Source organism: Dicentrarchus labrax, unplaced genomic scaffold, assembly GCF_905237075.1.
Source record: "Dicentrarchus labrax unplaced genomic scaffold, dlabrax2021, whole genome shotgun sequence".
Lineage (NCBI taxonomy): Eukaryota > Metazoa > Chordata > Actinopteri > Moronidae > Dicentrarchus > Dicentrarchus labrax.
Genome location: NW_026136717.1, coordinates 2,235,127 through 2,255,481, shown reverse-complemented (window position 1 = coordinate 2,255,481; position 20,355 = coordinate 2,235,127). Strand labels below are relative to the sequence as shown.

The 20,355-nt window shown below is 41.6% G+C and overlaps 2 protein-coding genes across 2 annotated transcripts in view; one reads left to right on the top strand and one right to left on the bottom strand.

The window, feature by feature from the left end:
* The window catches only part of LOC127349591 (uncharacterized), a 25,990-nt gene extending 8,627 nt beyond the window's left edge, over positions 1–17,363 (top strand). The window contains exons 16-32 of the mRNA XM_051375456.1: positions 167–693; positions 1,042–1,181; positions 2,071–2,199; positions 3,059–3,267; positions 3,420–3,545; positions 3,909–4,042; positions 5,930–6,058; positions 6,700–6,947; positions 8,362–8,527; positions 9,346–9,547; positions 9,624–9,757; positions 10,028–10,221; positions 11,208–11,356; positions 11,542–11,748; positions 11,907–12,001; positions 14,672–14,796; positions 16,530–17,363. Coding sequence (XP_051231416.1) covers positions 167–693; positions 1,042–1,181; positions 2,071–2,199; positions 3,059–3,267; positions 3,420–3,545; positions 3,909–4,042; positions 5,930–6,058; positions 6,700–6,947; positions 8,362–8,527; positions 9,346–9,547; positions 9,624–9,757; positions 10,028–10,221; positions 11,208–11,356; positions 11,542–11,748; positions 11,907–12,001; positions 14,672–14,796; positions 16,530–16,777 — 3,162 coding nt within the window. The 3' untranslated portion in view covers positions 16,778–17,363. The remainder of the gene's footprint in view (positions 1–166; positions 694–1,041; positions 1,182–2,070; positions 2,200–3,058; positions 3,268–3,419; positions 3,546–3,908; positions 4,043–5,929; positions 6,059–6,699; positions 6,948–8,361; positions 8,528–9,345; positions 9,548–9,623; positions 9,758–10,027; positions 10,222–11,207; positions 11,357–11,541; positions 11,749–11,906; positions 12,002–14,671; positions 14,797–16,529) is intronic.
* On the bottom strand, positions 17,215–20,355 carry ing2 (inhibitor of growth family, member 2). The gene is made up of 2 exons (XM_051428599.1): positions 20,061–20,355; positions 17,215–18,553 (listed from the first exon to the last, which is right to left on the bottom strand). Exons 1-2 carry the CDS (start codon positions 20,203–20,205, stop codon positions 17,853–17,855), a joined length of 846 nt encoding a protein of 281 aa, XP_051284559.1. The 5' UTR covers positions 20,206–20,355; the 3' UTR covers positions 17,215–17,852.

Genomic DNA, 20,355 nt, shown 5'->3' with positions numbered 1-20,355 from the left:
CAGTGTTTGTGCTAAGGTAAGCTAACAATGTCCTAGCTTCAAACCCTACAGTCATGAGGCAATATAGTTTCCAAAACCTGGATTATTCAAGTAGCAGTATCCAGCTACAAGGATCCAGGCTCAATTTGAAATTCTGATTCAGTTTATGTTTTATGTCTATCTTCAGGAGTTACTGGACCTACTGACCCGAGATGGGAAGGTGCTCCAGGAAGTGACCTCATGTCACTCCTCTTCCAGCAACCCAAGGGTGCCTTATGTCTCGTGGGCTCGACTGAGACGTGGCCTCGGCCGTCACCTAACTGAGGTCAGGACAGATGGGACGTGGGTGTACCGTTGGACTCATTCTGAGCTGAGCCATGTGTGCATGAACCACTATATAAAAACAGTTGATTGTCGTATGGCTTTACATGCAGACTACGCTGACTATTACCAAGACAAGTCGCAACGCACACACATATTCCAGCCACTGGCATGGACATTGAATGAGGGAGAGGATGGTGAAGGTACGACTAAAAGTTATAAATTCAATTTGAGGAAGCTTCATGGGTTGCCCTACCACCTGGTCCACTCAGACCAAATCCTGCCTTTCCTGTCTGAATGCATTTTCAACTATGAGTTCCTGCTGCATAAGGCCTGGGGTTTGTCTGTCCTGGACATCAAGGAGGACCTGAACAAGGCTGTGCTGCCAGACAAGTAGGTCATATCAGAGGACAGACAGAAGGCTGTCTTTTTGTCTTAAACTGTACTTAACATTGATGATACAGTATATAGCAAGATACACATTGTTCACAAGAATAAAAACTTGTTGTTGCCCGACCATGTGAAAAGGCTAAATGTAGGCTATATAGCTACCTGTTCTGAATGGCGATACTTAAAATGCCGACTTTCATAGCCTGCTCTTGGGCTGCATCACAGAATTTTGTCTTTTGCATCTTTGTTGCCTCAAAGCACTGAATCATACACATGAGGAAAGGGGCGTACGCATTCAGACTTATTTGTTGCAGTATATCCCTCCTTTACTTTATCTGTATAAATACCTAGGGTGCTGGTGGATGTCGAGGTGTTGTCGGGTGCTCTTGAAATGTCTACAGTGGTGCTGCTGCAGGACCCCTGTCAGTTGGCCTCCCAGCTTATGGGTCGACTGGGAAAACTTATTATTGAGGACCGCCCCGTTGCTAAAGGTATAATTTGTCAGAATCTTGTGAGTGTCACTATTTATTGACGGTATATGTCATATGTATATCAGGTGAAAGAGGTGGAGTTGTATAAATCTGAATGAGGATTCTAGACCACTAGACTTTTTAATTTGAAAAAAAAAAAGATAATATGGGGTGCACTGATAGGTCAGCTGGTACCACATGGATTATTTGCTGCATGTCATTCCCTCTCTCTCTCTTCTCCTTTCCTGTCTATCTTCAGCTGTCACTATTCTATAAAAGCAAAAAGCCCCAAAACAATATATTAACAAAATAAATAATATAACATTATTTATATAGTCATTTATAAAAAAAGTTTCCAAATTTATTAGAATTTGCAGGCATTTTGAAATGGCCAGTTTTAAACTTCCGTAATAGAGTCATGGATGTGCTCAAATGCATGGATGGTAATGTTAAATCAAAGGAAACTGTACACTGAGTGACCTGAGGAAACATGTAGATGGAGAATAATATAGGTCCAAGGACTGACCCATGAGGTACTTCAAAGGGTAGAGGAGGATTTACAGTTGCCTATGGCCACACATAGGTCCTTTCAGAGAGATTAAAAAAACACTTTGGTCAGCTTTGGAAAATAGTCAGAACTAATGATGGTTGTATATTATATATAAATATAAATATATATTAAAATGGGCTTATATTTATAATCACTAGTATGAGGTGTTCGTCTGTAAAATATGCAATGAAACCTGCATTGGCTGCCTTAAAGATTGACTAATCCAACAATTTTATATTTTCAAAGGCGGGTCATACCAATATGCTAATTGTGCCAGGGGAACAATAAATTAAAGTATTTTTGCGGGACATTAGGATTAATTAAGATTGTATTGTGCTACATAACATGTGTCTGACCCAGGTGACCCGCTGAAGTTCAGCTACCTCCATGCTCTAATGGCTCAGTGTACACAGTCCTCCCTGCCTGTGTTGCTGCCCTCCTCCACCTGTTTGCTGCCCCCAGGAGGCCTCCAACACATCCTCCTAGCAGGTAACATATCACACATATACCGCCTTGCTTTACAGAGTTGTCATCATGATTGTCTTTACTGTCATTTTTAGCATGTTCCCACTCTCAACTTGTCAAATACTACTTCTTGGTCAGTAGCCCTCCACTTCAAAATGTGAGGCTGTAGGTTTCCCTCTTGCATCATTTCTGGATGTGCAGGGCTCCGTGGTCAAGTTAGCAAGAATAAATATGCAATGTCTGCAACTTCCAGTCAAGTTAGTAATTATAAATATGTGGCATCCGGTTGGACTTAACTAAAAGAAATAAAGCTTGTGTGGTTAACGTAAAACAGTCCCAGTTTGGTTAGGTATAGGCACAAAAACTACTTCCTTAGTTTTCGAAAAGATTATAAGTTACCTACGTTACTTAAAACAAATAAGAAGAAGTAGACTTTTGGTTTCACACAGGACACGGACAGCAGTCTAATGGGTTAAAGTTTTGCTTGTTTGGGCCATCTATCCACCCCACCACCTCTATATGCAGACTCTCTCGCTCTTTATACTACATCACCTGACTTTAACAGCGGGTGCATCATTCTTGCTTTTTCCCAGTTAAAGAGGTTTCTGCAGGAGTTTGTCATACTGTGCCATACCTGTACAGATTATAAAGCCTCTTGACGCAAATTTGTGATTGCTGATATTGGCCAATATAAATGAAATGGACTTGACTTGATCAATACACAGAGCACTTAAGGTACGTGCTAGTCCACTCCACACCTACTACTACCAAAGTACTACATTATGTTGCTACATTATTTATGTGAATATTAGTCTAAGGGTAGCTGCTTGCTATAACTAACTGTATAATTAATTAATTGAAAGATGGTGTGTTTACTAACCAGGTCACTTGACCAGTGTGATTGCCCTGGGAGGAGGGCAGAGAGGACCCTTGGGTGTCACCAGTGAATCTGATGGAAGCTTGAGGTTTTGGGATCTGGAGCAGAGGCGGATCATCAGGAGCCTGGATGCGGTGGAGGGAGTGGTGGCAGATTCCATCACACTCGGTCTGAATGATAAAATGCTTATAGTCTGCATGGGACAAAGTCTGCAGGTTGGACAACCACATTATAAAAACAACTTGCTAGCTTTAAGTATTCAAACATATTCTTATATTCTAACATGATTAATATAATTTGGATACGAAGCACTGTGGGAAAGGAAAAAAATAAAACACCAAGAGTTATATATGTTGCTGTGTTTCAGGTGAGAGAGGTTGAATCCGGGCGAGTTGTGTATTCAGAGAGTGATTCAGTGGACCGTCCCATAGTCACCACGACTTGTGAAGGACAGCTGCTGGTGGTCTTCTATGATGGGAGTCATCTAGTAAAGGTAACAACAGCTAGATGCTACCTGCTGAGCATCAAACAGCACACAGACACAGTTAGAGACTAGCTGATAAACACAGTGGAGCATTTAGCTGCTAAAGAGCCACATATTTCTCTCAGGAGTTGGTGAAGACCAGAAGAGAGCTAAAAGAGTGAATGTTGGAATGCTAATGTTGCTCTGTTCCTGCTGGATGTGTGACTAGGCACATGTCTGCTCAACCCTTAACTACAATAACATTGTGTTCTGCTGCCACTAAGTGTGAAAGAGAGTCCATAGTGATTGTTAGGAACTTTGGAAAGAGCGCCTTGTATTAAAATAAAGTTTATAAAAGGTTCATATAGGTTGTGTCGCTGGTGTGTTTGTTAGGTTTTTGACCTGGCTGCCTCCTGCTCTCTGCTGCACTGTGTGAACATTTCCATGGAGCGTGAGGCAATCCACAGAAACCGCTCTGTTCTGCTGTCCAACAACTGCATCAGAGACTACGTCCTCTTTGCCTACAGGTCAGACAGCATCAGGTTAGACCAGGCCATAGCCTTGTCTTTTGGCATGTGTTGAATATATTGTGATGATATCTCCAAAACTCAACAACTCACACCAAAACAATCTAGATAGATGAATCGCACTACAGGTAAGAGGAAATATGTATCTTGGTGGCGGACTACGCCTTTAAACCCCCCACCTACACAGCAGCCCAGTAGGTCACTATGAATATCAAATGATGGTGACCTCACATTCACAATGCAGGAGTCACAAGTGTCACTGCGATTGACCATGGTCTTAAATAATATCACATATCCCTTTGTTAACAAGCTGTGAAATCAGGCCTCCATAGTACCCACACAAATTTCACCACTGGCTTTGAAAACAGTTCTGAATTATTAAGACAGGCCACTACTCATGTGCCTCACCAGTGTAACGTAGCACTGCAGTGATGCCTTCACGCCACAGCTCCTGTCACATAGATGGGTGACTCTGAATCTGATGAGCAGGGGATAACAGCAAGATCATAAAAGAGTTTCTCATTCTGTTACCGTCTAATTAAAACGGTGAAATGCTTTCAGAGTAATTAGCACAGAAGCCATACCTTGACACCTGACAGGAGGAGGTATCAGATACACAAGGTTGTTAGAAATACAAGACGACGGGGACAGAGCATCGGCTCATTTACACTTGGCTCACTTCAGTGTGTCAGTGTTAAAGCCTTAATCTTGAACGGTAACGGAAAAAGGAAGTGCTTCGTAGTAAATAACCTACAATGTTCCAATGATTATTTTTTTTACAGAAATCTCTTTCCTGAGGTTATTTACAGGAAAATTATGATTTTCAATCTGGATCTCACTAACTTTGTTGATCTGGATCAAGTAGGATCTGGCAAAACAGTGTATATTGGGACAAGCAGCACAAGCCCAAGTGGCAGTAGCCCTGCATTAGCCACTGTAGCTAACTGCAGCTACTTCTCAGGCAACTATTTTGCATACAGTATACTAATTCTAGCCATATTTTGTGTTCTATTTAAACTAGGAAAACAACACAAATAAAATATATCTTAAAGCACAATTTGTGATCCAAATGGCAGCAAATGACATTACTGAGTCAGTTCACTGACTTAACAAATCCTCTCTACATCATAACTTTTACCATTAACCTGTAATTGCTAGAGGTGGTAGCACTGGTGCACCAACATAAATGTTAAAGAAGCGATCGCCACGATTAAAAAAGTGTGCATCAGATAGATCTTTTGCATCAGTAAAATCTGATTTCTTTATATTTGCTATGCTTAAGAAGAACCAAAGAGGGGGCACTCTGACTGCTCACCTGGTAGAGCTGGCACCCCATGTACTAAGGCTGAGTCCTTGCTGCAGTGGTTCAATTCCAGCCTGTGGCCCTTTGTTGCATACCATCCCCTCTCTCACTCTCCTTCTTTCCTGGCTGCAAAACTTGGGAAACAGCCCTATCTAGAGCCAGTGTTTGTATCCCTTGTGAGCTGCTGTAGAAACATTGTGGTTCAACATGACATGGAAAACACAGCCATTCTTACTTTTGGGTAATTATACACCAATGAAAACATACCCATAGATATTATATTCCATTTTCAGTTCAGTTTCAATTCAAGTTATCTCAGGACACTTTTCATGGATGTATGTATGTGTATTGTCCCATGTTACAACATATAACACAAATATAGAGTCACTCACAGTTGATAAAAAGTGAAAAAATAAACAGGGTCTGCAAGTCTCCAGTAACATCTCAGAACACCACAAAATAAATAATAAATTGTGTAATAAATCATTCTACGTGCTAAAATGCTGCACTGTCAATTGGTAGTGTATGGCTAGTATATCATTTGGAATAGGGACATTTGATACTTGTTCTTCTCTGTGTTGGAGGTCTGGTGATGAGGCAGCAGTATTCAGTGCCAGAGGGGGAGCTGTGCTGTCTGTCCTGTCTGCTCAGCATGGTGCTGCCTCTATACAAGCTGTGGAGATGACTGAAGACTACCTGCTGCTCTTCTGCAGGTACTCTAACGCCAGAGACAGACTGAAAATACAGGGGCAATTTCTGTATATGTCATAACATCCAGCAGCTCTGTGTGAATTTGTTTGTGTCTGCACTGGGTCTTGTACATATTTGTAAAATATATATATATCATAGAAAAAGTTAAATTACGGAGTGGATGGGGTGCAAGGAATTGAATGGCTTGGAGCTCTAACAAAACATTTTTTTGGAGAAAAAAATGCTAAGAAGGAAAAATTTACTATTTTGTAGGATTGTAAGGATGATTAAAGCTGCAGTAGGTAACTTTTATAAATATAACTTTTTGTCATATTTGCTGAAACTTTCACTATACCCTGACAGTAGAACATGAGACAGATAATCAGGTTCCTCTGGCTCCTCCTAGTGCACCTAATGGCATTTGCAAGAATCCACCAGATCTGAACGGAAACAACCAATCAGAGCAAAGAAACCTGATTTTTTTTCACAGATTATTTGTCTCATGTACATCAGAATACACTGAAACTTTCAGCAAATATGTCAATAATCAATACAAACAATATCAAATTTCCTACTGCAGCTTTAAGTTATAATAAAATGTATTGTATCAAAACTTAAATCCTGTAGGATAGTAAGTACTGGCTTTGTACTTTGTCTGAAACAGATACCCGTACAAGAGCGGCAGTGAAATCATTCACATCGAACTCTTCAGCACAGACTCCTTCCTCTACCAGCGCGCTATACTGGGCTGCAGCCAGGACTTCATTTCCCAGGTCACCGTCAATCGGGCGGGGACTCATGTTGTGGCCTTTTGCCCCTCCCCTCATACCGGCATCACCGAGCTGGTCACCTGGAACCTGGAGACAGAGGACCACAAACACATCACTCGTTTCCCCGCAGTGCTGACCAAAGGTGTGTGCTCACAGGGCTGCTCACACACAGAATGATTCATTAACCATTTGCTCTCCAATCATAGCTTAGCAACCGTGATTAGACATTGCAGGTCTGTCAAACACAAGAGCAAAAGTGTAAAGAAGGGGTTCAAGGGTTTGTTGTCTGCTCTCTTGTCAGCTGCTAACATTAGCATGCCAGGCTAACTAGCTTGCCATTTATGTTAGTAACTCTTCCAAGGCTAAGAGTTAGCATTTCATTAGTTAACTAGATTATTTGATGGGGTTACAGGTCACTTACCCACATTTTCCCAAAATAGTGTTTTCATATCATTGGTTAGTTCTCTTCCTCAAGTGTTTTCTCATGTAAAGGTGAAAAACATTCAAAAAGGCTGACTTTCGCGTTTCTTGTCTATGGAACTTGTGCAATTCTTCACACACACACACACACACAATGGAGTTATGTATGATTTTTTACTGTACTTACAGTAAGGCTATCTAGAAGAAAAATGCTGCTCCATTATCTCCATGTCCTCTATATGGATCATCAACTAGTGATGATGCTGACTTTTTCCTGGGACACGTGCAGCTTTAGCATCTTTTTCGCGTCATTACACAGCAATAGTTAGCCTGATGTATGTAGTCATCAAATGCATATTTAAGACCAGATTTCTCATTTCAAGTCAAACGGAAACAATAAGAAGGCTGCTGGCGACAGATGTTTATTACCCAGCTTCTCTATAAACAGATATCTGCATATGAATGCAGAATTTGTCAAAATGTGTCAGTCTTTTGTATCAAGTTGCTAAGCGGACAGCAGAGGAAGTCTTGGCCCTGATATACATTATCCGTTATCTGTATCCAGATATCTGCTGGCTACACTGGAAGCTGCGGAACATTGACCAATGTCCCCAGAGTCCACATTGTTAGCTCATGGGTTCCATGACTGATTGCTGATTAAATCTCGTAGTGACAGTCGTCATTATAGCCAGCCAAATCAACGTATGACTGAAAATGAGAAGGGTCAGCTGAAAGGACAAATCTGTTTTTGGGAGCACTGAAATAATGAGATGGCTGTAACTCAGTCCATAGGGACTTGGCTTGGGAGTATAGAGTCTGGACTGGTAGCTGGTAGCAGAGGTGGCAGTTATGCCGAGGTGCCCTTGAGTAATGCACTAAACGCTTAACTGCTCCCAGGGTGCCACTTACGTGACAGCCCATCACTCCACGTTTGCTGTAAGCCCTGTGTGTGATCGTATTTCGGGCCTGTATGTGTTTAAAAGCAAATGGAGTGAAAAAAGAATTTCCCACTCTGGGATTAATAAAGTGACACACATTCCTTTACTTTCCTTAAAGAGTTACTACACCCACAATAGTCTGTTGGAGCTACCATTCAGCCTGTAGAGGTCAGTGCGGTAATTCTAATTTCCCCTCAGGTCTGTGTTTTGATCTGCGCTTCTGCCTGGGGATCTGCAGCGGAGAGAAGTACCTCCACCTGTGGGATCTGACCTGCAGGATCAGCGACCAGACTCTGACCTATAACATCCACAAGCCCCGGAGTGACGGCACAGAGGAGGTCATCCCAATGGGGAAAACCCTGAGGTACATACTGAGATGGAGACGACAAAGACAAAATATATTTTTTCTGTTGGACAAAGAACCATAGACTATGTTACAGATCAGCAGACTAATCAGTAGTTAATTAATTGTCCATCATGAGACAAAAAAGCACAAATGTCATATTTTCTATCTTCTTATTCTACTTTATTTCTTAATATATTGAATATATTTTACCTGAAGATCACTTTCTCCTACGTTAAGAAGCCAGCTTCCTTCTTCCTGATATTACCCTTTCAGTACTCCACTCATGTTGCAGGTGATTGGCCTATAATTAAAGGCTCTTTGATGTTAACATGCTCTCAGCTGGACTGGGGCACCCAGGGTTCACTGTGCCAGTTTTATATTCAGCTAATGTCAGGTTTAGTGACAGTTAGGGCCTCTACTGACTGTACTCAAAAAGTCATATTAAATGCCTGTATTTGAATGTATAGGTTGCCACATGTGCGTTATATATTTCGTTAAGTCACTAGAATCAAGCATGAATAAAATGTTAATTTTAGTAAGTTAATGCCATAATGGAACCACTATAATGGAAGATTGATGTGATGACCAGTTTAATCTTTAATGATGTTCCAAGAGGGAATTCAGGAAACGTTTTCTCAATATTTAGTCAGGAGGCCATGATATAAATGAATTTTCTGTTTTCTTTTGGAATTTTTCCAACCATAGGAGAATGAAAAATTCAGGAAATATGAAGTATAGGTATCAGGATCGGCACTTTCCACCAACCTGGCACCTAATGTCCAGTCCCTATTTGCATTTTCTTCTTTTTGCTGGACTCTGGCTCCCTCTGCTGGCAGGTATGCTGTGTGCCGCTCCATCAGAGCTGGGACGGTGTATGTGTGGAACCTGGGCAGACGGCGTTTCGTCTGCCGACCGGTTCGAGTAGAGCACGGCCTCTACAGCAGCACCGACACAGTCCTTGCCCACAACTTCAAACTTTACATCTTTACAGACAGGAGCACTATCAGCAGCGTGGAAGCCCCCCCATGTCGATTCCAGGTCAGACTCTCATCTCGACATCTCATTTTGGGAACACCTGTTCAGAAACACTGACATGTCATGTGTGACTTCCCAGACTCTTCTGGTGTATGATTTGATCAAGCGGAGCTACGTGAGGAGACAGACTGGGATCGCGGTGATTCCCTGTCTCCAGCACGAGTACCGTCTTCTGGAGGATGGGCGGACCCTTCTGGGCCTATCAGAGACCAGGTGGGAGTTCATCTGGGAAATACAGGCAAAGTCTGCAATGATTAGGGATACCCTACACCACATAAGAGTAGAGAATGGCTTAAAAATGTATGTAATATGTGAAATGTATGTTGAAAAAAAAACAACAAAAAACTATGTAGTCCACAAATACAGGCCTGGAAATTCAAACAAAAACAAAAAAAAATCAAACATTTTAATAAAGCTATTCTTACTGTATATTAGTATATCATATGGCCCAGTTAAGGTTCTGTCTCTTTGGTGTCATTGCAGAGATCATCTGATCCTCTGGGATCTGGACTTTGGCTCTATCAAACATGAGATCAAAGCATCCCACAGGGAGTCGATCCTGTGTAGCAGCACAGTCCCAGACCTGCAGCCTGATGTGACAGCACTCAGGGATGCAACATGTGAGCTGCCTGTTACTCTCTCTGTGAACAGCCTCTTTAACAACATTCACGTTTACTGTGAGTATTAAAGCTGCAGTAGGTCATTTATATAAAAATATTTTTTGTCATATTTACTGAAACACTATCCTTACAGTCGTTTCTCATCCAGGTCCGGTGGATTCTTGTAAATGCCATTAGGAGCACTAGGCGGAGCCAGAGGAACCTGATTTTTTCACAGATTACCTGTTTTATGTACTGAAAGGATATTTTTTATAAAAATGACCTACTGCAGCTTTAATTTGAAACCCAATAGAGCACCATATCAGTGACAAAGTTTTTCAAAATTCTACAAAAGGTGGGAAGTAACCCTAACCCCTCTACTGTACTTTTGTTACTGTAGTAGTTTTTTCAGGTTTTCTTTGCCCCCTACAGTTTTACACACTTATCTGTACTTTCTGCTCCTTACTTTTCTTTTTCAAAACATGCTTCTTACTTTACTATTGATGCATTTGAGGGAAATTATTTGTATTTTTTTGCATCCTTGCCTGCAGTTCCAACACCAAGACCAGTACATATCACGCATTACAGACGTAACATGACAAAACAGATGAGAGAGGGAGACTTGACCCTGTTTGAAATTTCAGTTAGCTTTGCACAGAAACAGCTGGTATAAAATGTCTTTCAGAGAAAGAGTGTACTACATTTCAGAGGCTGTGGTTATTGTAGTAAGGAATGTGTGTACTTTTGCCTACTCTGGATTCTTCACTTAGTGGCTTTAAAGTTGTGAACATAGGCAAAATGTCCACTCATATTTGTTTATTAGTATATTTGGATGTTATAATGGGAGAAAATGACAGCAGACGTCCTGCAGGTGTGAGTAGCCCTTTAAACCTCTAACAGATATCTCACAGATTTGGTTGTTTTTGAAGTTGTGCAGCTATAAAAACAATCGACCCTCAATAAAAAATAGCCTAAATAATAGATGCTCTGCTACCATGAAAACTTCCTGTTAGATCAGTCTTCATTAATATCTGGTCTGAACAGTAACTCTTGCCTTGTCACAGTGATGCCATGGGACGTTCGGACCGAGAGCCAGTCTGCAAAGAAGAAAAGGCTGGGGAGAGAGGCACAGAGGGAGAGGGAGGTGAAACGGAGGCTGGATGGAGAGAAATACAACTCTATAGAGCAGTACGTCCTCAGTGGAGATGAACAGGTACACAGCAGCAGAGCAACACAGCGACAGGACAAGATAATGTTTATGTTTAATACTCAAGTCCGATCTCTGATTTGTCGCTATTTTCTCTCAGACTTGGCCACTAGATATTCTAGTTGGTTGTCTTTTTCTTAAGTAACTTCCTCCTTCAAAACAAAACCATTAATGTTTGTTTGTTTTCATAGGTGGCGGTGTGCTCCTATTTTGCTCACCACCTCAACGTCTTCAGCATGGTTTCCCAGGAACACCTCCACACCCTGGAGGATAAATCATCACTGCTGAGCCTCCACACTGCAGCCCTTACCTACACTGGCAGCCACCTGGTGCTGACCAACTACAACCAAGACCAGAAGACCCCCTATATCACCCTGTGGGACCTGCACACAGGAACCGTGTGTTGTCACTGTGCAATGTTTAAACTTTATTGAACTCTTTCAACAATTATTCTTTGTGTTTGTCTGATGACCAAAATAGGTCATTTGTTATTGCCATGTGGATGATTTGAGATGTCTTATTGACATGAGGTTATTTTTGGTACAAATTCCTTTAGGTGAAGAAAAAACTGCGGAATGAGGCTGGAGTTTGCTGCGTAGCTATCACAGACGGTGGAGACAGAGTTGTCTTTGGGGTCAAAGGAAGCAACAGGTATGTGTTCGGCTTTCTTAAGGCGAGACACTTTTCATGCAGTGGTCAATTCTGAGATTTTGCACTATTTAGCTTCCATAACATGTCTTCTTTCAGACTAAAATGCATATCAGGTGTTTATTATTTTATCTTTGTTTGTGTCTGTAGATTTGACCAAAAGTTATCATTAAATAATGCCTCCTTTGCATATTTAAACATAACATTGAAAGAAAACTAAATACAGAAAATAATTGTCTTCATGTAAAACTACATCAGTGGTTGGCTAACTGAAGGCTAATATTAGCAAAACACTAGCTAGCTCAATAGATTTACATCAATCATTAATTAGCTACTTTGCTAGTTAATAATGTAGATTAGCTAGCTAGTTAGTGACTGTTTTTACTCTGCAACAAAACTGTAACAAACTAGCCAGTTAACAATTTATATAGATTAACTCAGTAGTTAGCTAGTGTTTTGCTAACTTAAGCTAATTTAAGATGTAACTATATATATATATATCTTTTATCTTTTAACCTTTTTCAAAATATCTTTTCAACATAGATTAACCTAGCACATAGCATATCTAAGTACAGGAAAGGTTCTGACCGAGGCTTGCTCAACTGTCATTGGAGCACAAAGCAAAAAGGGGCGGGGCTTAGAAAGGGTCAATTTGTGGTGCTTTGAATTTGTGCTTGTGTGTCAGTTGGACACTGACATGGCCGGTGTAATGAAAAAGGGGAGGAAACATTACTATTACACATTAGTATTGCCCTTTAAGATAACTGTGCAGCCTTATTTAACTTGAAGTCTCCAACACGCCTGGTTATGCATTTCAGGCACTGTCAAATTGGTGTATGACATCCAGATAACTGATCTCATAAACATTACAATATAATCTGGTGTAATTCATGTTTATTTGTAAGATTTTGAATCCAGATTGAGGCAACAAAGCTCGTCTGTGTGTATTTTGCCCCTTCAGTTACAGCGGTACAGAATGCTGCACACAGCTCTGTCTGTAACGTCAGCGAGCACTGAACTTTATTTATCGACAGTATTGACGTGCATGTTGATATTTAACAGTGTGCTATTTGGAACAGCCGTCTGGACAAAGGGTCTTCAACACGCGTTAGCATCATGTTATCACTTCGATTGTGACAGTCAGACAACGGGTCTCACACACGTCAGCCTCCGACAGCATCTGATCTATTTGTTGTAATTCAAGGTGTAAGTATTGCAGTAGCAGCCACAGAGCTGGAGCCTGTAGTATCTGTAAAACTGTTTAGCTCTTTATGTCTGAGGCCAGATACAAATAAGGTCGAGAAGGCTCTGGCTTTGTAATAAAAACTAAATATAAGATTGAGCCCCCTTCACCACACTAGTCATCTATACTGTACCTAAGATGCCTTGTCTTTAGCTCCTCTTCTTCAGAGTGCTCTAATACATCAGGGGAACATCCAGCTCCACTTTGTATGCTACTGTAGTTCTTCAGGGTGACACTGTGCTCGACAGCAACATTTACTCAGATAATGAATTCCACACAGCAGCTGATGTGTGTTCACAGCTGCTGCAGGGGAAGCAGAGGTCTACCACACTCCACAAAACTGGAGGATGTTTTGAGCGAATGAAAGTTCATTCTTCAGCATGGAACCATTATTTTTTAAACAATCTTAAAGTTTTTTCTGGAGCATCTCATAGTCTTCATCAGTGGTTTTATCATGGTCATGTGATAACAGCTGACCTATCTTCAGGAAAAGTAAGCAAACTCTATTCGCTAACAAAGACAGTGAGACGTTGTTTATTTTTGTGAGTTTGCTGAAAAAATATTATTGACTATGGTCCGTCCTATTTACTGGAGTCGTGAATAATTTTTCCATTGCAAAAGAACCTTATTGATGATTCTTTCAGGTATTAATCAAACTCTGAGGCGTTACCATGGAAACAGAGTTATGGCTTGTAAAAAACTTTAGAGTTTGATTGAAAACGCATGAAAATATAAATGAGTCCTCTGAAGTGAGGTGTTCATTAATTCCTGATAATGGACACCTTGTCAGGCATTATCCCTAACAGAGTGCAGATTCATAAATACATTATTTAATACATTTAATCAACCTTTAACAAATTTGACGTATAAAATTAAAATATAAATACTTTCTTTACTGAGCTAACCCTTTTTTTATTGACCTTATTTTACTTATTAACTTATTTGGTAACTTTATTATAATTACAATTATTACTACTGCTACCATTATTATTATTGCTATTATTTTGAAAGGTTGGGATGTGGTGGGAAGGAATTTACAGTAGTTATTCTCATACAAATGCTTTGTTTTACTTTTATGAAAAGTAACTACAGTAAGGGGTCACAAATAAAGAGTGTAAAAAACCCCCCAAAAATAAACTATTTTGGAGAACATGAGGGGGTTGAATAAGGACCTACAGTGGATTTGCCCCCCCAGGGCCCCCTATTGGGTTGATCCAGTCCTGCTGTCAGCCTTCACATGCTAACATAAATGTTTCACACGTCAGTCAATACTCAATGAGATGATAATGATGCTAATCGTCCTGCCATTGTGTTCCACTAGCATTTTGCTGACAAGCAAATCCAGTATTATCTGTACTCACGTTTACATGTTTTGATGTGAAAATGTTTTCTTATATATTCATTAGCGTTGCCTATGTTGGCTTTGACAGGCTTAAAGTGTGGGATCCCTTCAGGAGGAACTACAGGAGCATCTGTGGCTATGGGAACCTGACGATAGAAGTCTCCAGTGAGCTTTACATGACAGAAGGAGGAACCAGAGCCATTCTGCTGTCAGGTAGGAAACACAACTGCAAGTTATTAAAAGCTCCTATAAAAGAATCGAAAGGCTTATTAGGGCCTCAGTCATATGACTGTGTTTGTCTTCACACTCTGCTGCTAAAAAACAACTGTTTCCTCAAGGCTGTTTCACATGAAGGTGGCATATTGCATCATGTTTTCACACTTCCAAGCAAGTGAAATCCTTCCCAGGCTGATATATACAGTTATTTTTATATAATGCCCATTTGCTGTTGTTATGATTTATCATATTTAAAATTGACCACATTAAGGGGTTGATTGACCCATATTTTTAAATATAGAAAAAATCATTAGAAATCTTATGTGAATTATACGTGTATTGTAATTTGGGTGAACTATTGTGCAAAACAAATTACAAATAAGTATTAAGCGATTTGTTTTGTTACCAGCAGAGTCCGTCTCTCCAACAGGTGATTTAAATTGTGATTATTTTCTAGAAATGAATTTCCAGGCCTGTATTTGTGGACTACATAGTTTTTAAAGAAGACACATTTGTACCAAACATAATTGTAAATACCTCTCGTTAATACAGTTGCTTGGGTTCAAAAGTCAACTTCTAAATTTAGTTACTTTTCTATAGAAAAGGTTTTGCCCAGCTTTGTCCATATTAAGTGCTTTAAGATATTACATTCATTGTTACAAATTGCTCCATGGTTAACAGTTGTAAATACTACAGACTCACATTCATAGTGCATAGTATCCAGGCAACAGCCAAGAGTCTTCTTCCTATCGTTTGGACAACAGACAGAATTAGCGTTAATTAACTTCAAATGAGCCCATTTGCAGATGACAGCTGACATTAAAGGGGGTTAATCAACGGTTGCCAAAAAAAACTTAATTAACACTTTATTTGGATGGGAGGGTTTGTATCATTTCAACTGTTCTGTTGTGTCTGTAGATGTTTAATATGTGTATCTAGAGACTATATATAACAATTCATGAACATATCCAAACCAAGATGTTTGGATATCACAGCTGCTGTGAACCTGAACCACAGTGGTGTTCAGTCATCAGTTGTTGAATTTGAACTGATAAACTGTTAAAATACTCTACACACAGAGCTTAAAGGTCCTGCACACTGGCACAGATGTTTGGACTTATTCTGCCTGATTAGAACTATGCTCCTGTTGAAGGTGGACAGAGCTATGCTGAGAATTATTTGAGGTCCCCAAACTCTATGTAACATGGATTCAGCATCCTCAATAACCCCCAAAACCATGCATACATTGTCCAAATCAGCCAAGCAATTGCTGAAATATTGTTCATATGGGTGATTATGCCAATGATTCCAATTGCCAACATATGCAAATTAGCATCTAGCAGCATACTGTACATTTCGAACACGGGTTCCAACAAATTCTGTGTTAAATTTGTTGGCAAGTAGACTATACCCTACTATTTCATGTCAAAATGGCTGCTGTGGAAAAGGTCTATAGCTGTGTGACTTCTAACAGAACTGTGGGACCTTTATTGTTAAAACGCACTTGGGGAAAAAAATGCACTTGCTGTCGCTAAATCATGAAGAAGTGAAAACATGGGGATTATAACACATCACCCACAAACGACTTACAGAATCTTCTCTTTTTGTCACATTGGTGGAAACGGGCTTCCATACTGTGCACACTGCTATCTTATGAAATACATTGATTTGTCATATCAAACGCAGCACAATGTCTTCATGTGACTTCTTATGTCGCTACAATAATCCAGGACAGCTGAGCCTGTGGGACCTGGAGGCGAGCAGCGTCCTGTCGGTGCTCTCTCTTGATGCACGCGTCCGCTGCATGAAGCTGCTCCGTGGATGCGAGACCTCCGTTCTGCTCGGCCTCAGCCACAGCCCCACCCTCATCAGCACCAGGTCAACGTCCAGTCATCCTGTCAGCTCAGCAACTCGAGCTCCCAAAGACGAGGACCTGTTTGGAGAGTCCAGCAGCAGCGAGGAGGAGGAGGACTCGTAGGACTTGTAGGGCACACATCAGAGAATGCAACATGAAAGAACAAGAGCAAACTAAATCCTTAGCATGGCACATGGAGTGAGAAGGGGGAAAAGATGGAATGTTATGTGGAAATTATCTGGATGTGACAAATTTAATTGTGTCTTTGATTTTTCATGAATGTCAACAAACTGCAGGTTTTTAATCTCCAGAGGGAAGGGGTACAGGCTCTGATGTCTCCAGGACCAATGCAGGACTTAATTGTTATGGAGTAGTTTTACATGCACACAGCATATGTAAGTATAGGAAAGGAGAAAGTTGACAGATGTTCCAAAAGGAGCAGAGCTGATGAAAGGAAACGATGAAGTCTCTGCTAAGGCACAGGACACTGTACGGGCTTGTTTCAGGCTGTACAGAGACGTTGCTACACACTTCACGCAGAAGGACAAAAGAGAACTGAGTGACTATACTTTGTTTTAATGAATATAAAAAGAAATGTACACAATAGTGAACCAGTGAAAACATTATGTCCACAAGCATGACGTCCTATTCCAGTGTCCCATCAACAATCATCTCCTCAATTAAATATTAACCTCTTGTAAACATATAACATGTGTTGGTTATTCTCTACAAGCCATTATTGTATAGAGACAGACACTGATTTCAAATCATTGAGTACAATTAAGAAAGTTAAAATAAGAACTGGCCAAAACTGAAGAAAATAATGACCATTAGCAGGAATACCTCTTTTTTTTTTTAATTGTCCAGAATGAAAAGGGGCAATAAACCAAAAGATGCTTTCACTTTCTCTTAAAAGTCAAAAGAAAAAGAAAGGTCTCACAAAAAGCAGAACTTGAGGAAGATGGCCGCTCCGAGCTGATGATTCTTGCAGCAGCTGGACGCCCCACTGGCTAAAGTACACTTATAGCCAGTGGGAAGAGTCAGTGATGTAACAGCACAAGTTCAATCACAACTTGTCCTTGATTAATAATAAGCACTGCTACTAATGGTGTTCCATTGTGCTCTTACAACATCACGAGTACTGTTATCAACTACAGCTGATCTGAACCCTCAGGCTTCCAGACGAGGAGACTGGTCACTACCTGGATCTGCGGTCTTTTCTGTTTTTGTCTAGGCTTTTGTCCATGGTCTTTTCGTTGTCCCCTCTGCATTTGGGGCAGTACCACTTGCCCTTGGGCTTGTAGGTCAGCCCCACACAGGAGAAGTGGAACCACTCGATGGGGCACTGGTCGTTGTCGCAGCCGATCATCTCGCCGTACGACACCTGCTCGCAGAGGCAGTATGTGGGCTCGTTGGGGTCGATGGCGAAGTCGACCGGCGAGGCGTCTCGCTCCTGTTTGGCCTTGCGTTTTTTCTTCTTCGCAGACTTGGACTTCTTCTCCCGGGGCGGGGGGATGGACAGCTCTTCCGCGGGGTCGTCCACCAGGGAGCCGTTGGCCGACGGGTGGCTCGAGTCTCGGCTCTCGCTGTTGCGCTGGCGTCGCGGGCGACGGGCCGAGGTGCGTTCGGGCGCCGGGGAGTCTTGGACACTGGAGCGCCGTTCCGTAGTGAGACGCTCTGCCTCGCTTGGCTCCTGGAGGCAGAGGGAGTGGGAGTCCATCTGGCGGGAGCGGTTCTCAACCAGCTCTGTCATCTGGGTCACTACGTGGATCTTCTCGTCACCCAGCTCCTGGCTGATGATGAGCGCTCTCTGCAGCTGGATCTGCAGCCGCTTTCTCTGAGCCGAATCCTGCTCAGCTTTGTACTTCTCAAAGACTTCATCCACCTCCTTTAGCACCTCTGCAAAGTAGGGTACAAACAGGTTTTTATTAAGTAATGTACCCAAGAATCACTGAGGTTTTTAAGAAATATGTCAAAAAAGTTCTTCTTGTTCCTACAGTGTGACGTTTGAATGATGTCTGTTTGACACATTCATTTCACTGGTGGCTTCAAGTTTCTACATCACACTGTACAAGTTGATACTGGACCAGGACTGACTTCCTAACTTTTTGTGATGTCACAAATCATGCTGGTAGGCCCCGCCCCTTAAAATCAGATGTTCAATGATCACAGAGAAACTTTCCACTTTCAGCAGATGAATGTGAAAACATCCTTCTAGAGTCAAACTGCACAGACAGCATTCAAACAGCACACTGTAGGAACAGGGAGAAACACTGATTCCTGACTGGAGGGGAGCTTTAAAATGTAAACATTGAACAATTAGACTGTATCTATGTAGAGGGGGCGGTCATGCAACGTTAAGAATGCCAACTGCCGTAAAACCGTAATGAAGAAGAAGAAGAAGAAGGAGGGAGGGCTGAGCTGCAGTCAGTCCCTGCCTACAGGAAATGACGGCAGTCAGATGTTGAAGGGGGTTGCCTAGAAGAAGAGCCATCCGGCTCTGCGGCTCACACTCGACGGAGCAGAGTGCAGGCAGATACCGTACCAGCCCTCGGAGATGTGTAATCTCGATTTAAAACAACCTAAATTTAACGCGTCGGTCATTCTATCGCTGTGTGTCACATAATGTGTCGATGGTGCCGTGGAACGTATTGTTAACAGAGGCTGGCTGTAAGCCTCCGCTCACCCTGCGTCAACATAAAGCAACAATGAGGATTGTTGTTACGTTAAAAAACGCCAGTGTATGTTAGCCGTGCTCACCGGTCAAGGGTTCACACCTCAGTGATCACAATTTATGATCTCATACCCCTCCACACAACGCTCTGGGCTTCGGCATACATTACATGCACCAAGCAGCAAATAAATGCCCAAGTTTAGTCATTGTTTTCCCCGGTATTCGCACAATAATCCACCGCGGAAACACCGTAGTGGGCGGCAGTGTGTACTGAAAAAGTTGCGATTTTATGATTACCCAGGAATAGTTTTCACACTATATTGATGCCGAATATGCCATTGAACACAATGTATTCATAACAGAGCGTGTGTGAGGTCATAATGTATATGTACGCTTGTCGAGAGAAAGAAATATCACATTTCAGGATTTTCCTCATTGAGGTTGGTGGCAGACACAAAACAGGACGGAGTGTATCCGGGCTACGCTAACTGACGGATGACTGACTTGTTATTTTAACACTCGTCTCGTCAGTGCCATTATCCACCTTTGAGCCAGCCGCTGTGTGTATGTCGGAGTACATATGGTTCGGTTAGCTCGGCTTTTTTTGCTAAATGGGAACACAAGGCTCGCGCCTGCTCCACCATTCGAGCACACCCTGTCACACTGCCGTTAATGTTTGCCACTTCTACACACGCACTTGTAATTGCCGGTAAAAACACGAAAACACAATACCTTGATACTTTGCATCAATTTCTCGAAGCAGAGAAACATTTCTTTGTATGTCCAAAGGCAGGGACTCCACACATTCCAGATAATCCTCCACATAGTTGACCAGTTGTTGCGACTTGTCGGCATTTGGGTAGTGGTGGCCTAACATCGTCTCTACGATGCATAGAGGCACTGAAACAATATGGACGAAATGTGAAAAATATACTGTTAAAATCAAAATGCTTGGCGACTTTGCAGCTTGTAGGGCAGTCCCAGGCAGCAGTTCACTTCAAACAAAACTCAAGCCACTGCGCATGCG

Bases quoted from the DNA above. Each gene is read 5' to 3' on its own strand.
- ing2 (XM_051428599.1), bottom strand. From the start codon at position 20,205: ATGTTAGGCCACCACTACCCAAATGCCGACAAGTCGCAACAACTGGTC. The intron at 18,554-20,060 runs GTATTGTGTTTT...CCTACTTTGCAG, and splicing joins AATTGATGCAAAGTATCAAG to AGGTGCTAAAGGAGGTGGAT.